At 49.9% G+C, this 1640-nt stretch overlaps 1 protein-coding gene across 2 annotated transcripts in view; it reads left to right on the plus strand.

Annotated features, from left to right (window-relative positions):
- Positions 1 to 1640, plus strand: part of MAP2K6 (mitogen-activated protein kinase kinase 6) — a 95910-nt gene that overhangs the window by 80640 nt on the left and 13630 nt on the right. For both annotated transcript variants that reach the window (XM_015570583.1, XM_006754585.2), the window contains exon 11: positions 157 to 296. In XM_015570583.1, coding sequence (XP_015426069.1) covers positions 157 to 296 — 140 coding nt within the window. The remainder of the gene's footprint in view (positions 1 to 156; positions 297 to 1640) is intronic.

Consider the following 1640-nt stretch of genomic DNA (forward strand, 5'->3'; position numbering starts at 1 on the left):
GTGCTAGAGAACTTATGATTAGTTTCTTTTCTCCTAAAATTGTACTTGAACTTTCCCATGGTTTCTCCCCCCTGGTTCTCCTGGGGGGAAGACACAGCGGATTCCGTAGGGGACCCCGATTTCAGCGTCATCTCCTTTTCTCCTCTCCCCCCCCAGATTGAGTTGGCCATCCTTCGGTTTCCCTACGATTCATGGGGAACTCCTTTCCAGCAGCTCAAACAGGTGGTGGAGGAGCCGTCACCACAGCTGCCCGCAGACAAGTTCTCCGAAGAGTTTGTCGACTTTACCTCGCAGTGGTAAGAAAACCCGTCTCCCAGGTGCCTGGGCAAAGGAAGAGCAGGCGTTCTGAGAAGTTCCTCCATCGGGTCTAGTCCATCACGCATGCATTCATTCCAGCGCATTTGTGGAGTGAGCCCTCGGAACTGGAACAACAGAGATGCCTCCATCCAGCCCCTGCCCTCACTGAGCTCAGGCTGTGGCAGGCCCAGGCGTGGAGATATTTCTAGAGTATTTGGGGAGCTCAGAGAAAAGGCGTTGGGGTGGCGTTTCTGGAGGAGGTAAATCCTGAGCTGATACCACGTGATTTGATTTCCAAGTGAAAGGCAAGGAGGGGAGGGAAGGGTATTCCAAGCAGGAGAAACCTCGTGCCTCATGTTATAAAAGGGAAAAACTCTGCTACGAGAGGGCTAAGCAATTGGATGTTGATTAGGACATAAAGAGAAAGATGGTGGGACCCATTGGAGGTTCAGGAGTGGGCAGGAGGTAAGACGCAAAGAATTACCTTGGATGAGAAGGCAGTGGCTAGTTTCAGAGTGTTACTCAGGTACCTAGAAGTCTTGAAAGCACTTCCAGTGTTTGGTAGGCTGTCTCCTACAGAGTACTTGCTAACTGGCTCTACATGCCCCGGTGGTATGACAGACAGCATTTGGGGTCTGAGAAGGGAATGCAAAGATGGTTGGAGTGGAAAGATAAAAGGAGCCATACGGATGCTGTAAACTTTGTATCAACATTGCCAGCGGAATGGAGGAAAGTAGGAGAGGGAGCGGTTTTCTCCAGAAAAATCTCATGGTTTCTGTTTGCATAGGGACCATGGTGCCTAATGTACTTGAATGCTAATGATCTTTGTGAGGGTTGCTGGGAAGTGATGCGAAAGGAAAGCACAGAATGGAGCCAAGTGAGCTTATTTGGGCATCCTTCAGAAGCAGGGAAGAATTGGGGGGCGGGGGACATCAGAGAAGGGGTCTTGGAGAGGATCAGTGCTGGCCACTTGCTGCTGAGGAAGGGGCTGGGAAGGGTACAGCGTCTTCATGCCCCTTGGCCTCCATGTTCTTTGGAGGAAGCGTTCTGAATACAGCTTTTATTGGGAAACATCCTGAGACAAAGCAACTGTCTGTAGCTGGTGAAACTGAGGCCTCTTGGACTTTTGGTTAGCTCTAGCCCCATGCCACCCTTGAGGTCTGAGGGTAGCCTGCCGTTGTCTGTATTTTGGCGGAATGATTTTACGAATGGCTCAGATCTTTGTGGAAGCATTTTAATTTTTTTGTATGTATTAGCACACAAATGCCTACCTCCCCTCATGGCAGTCTAATTGTTTCACTTGTGTTAGCACTGAGAGTTCTACGTTTGATCTGGAGCCGGGT

This window comes from Myotis davidii, unplaced genomic scaffold (assembly GCF_000327345.1).
Source record: "Myotis davidii unplaced genomic scaffold, ASM32734v1 scaffold172, whole genome shotgun sequence".
Classification (NCBI taxonomy): domain Eukaryota; kingdom Metazoa; phylum Chordata; class Mammalia; order Chiroptera; family Vespertilionidae; genus Myotis; species Myotis davidii.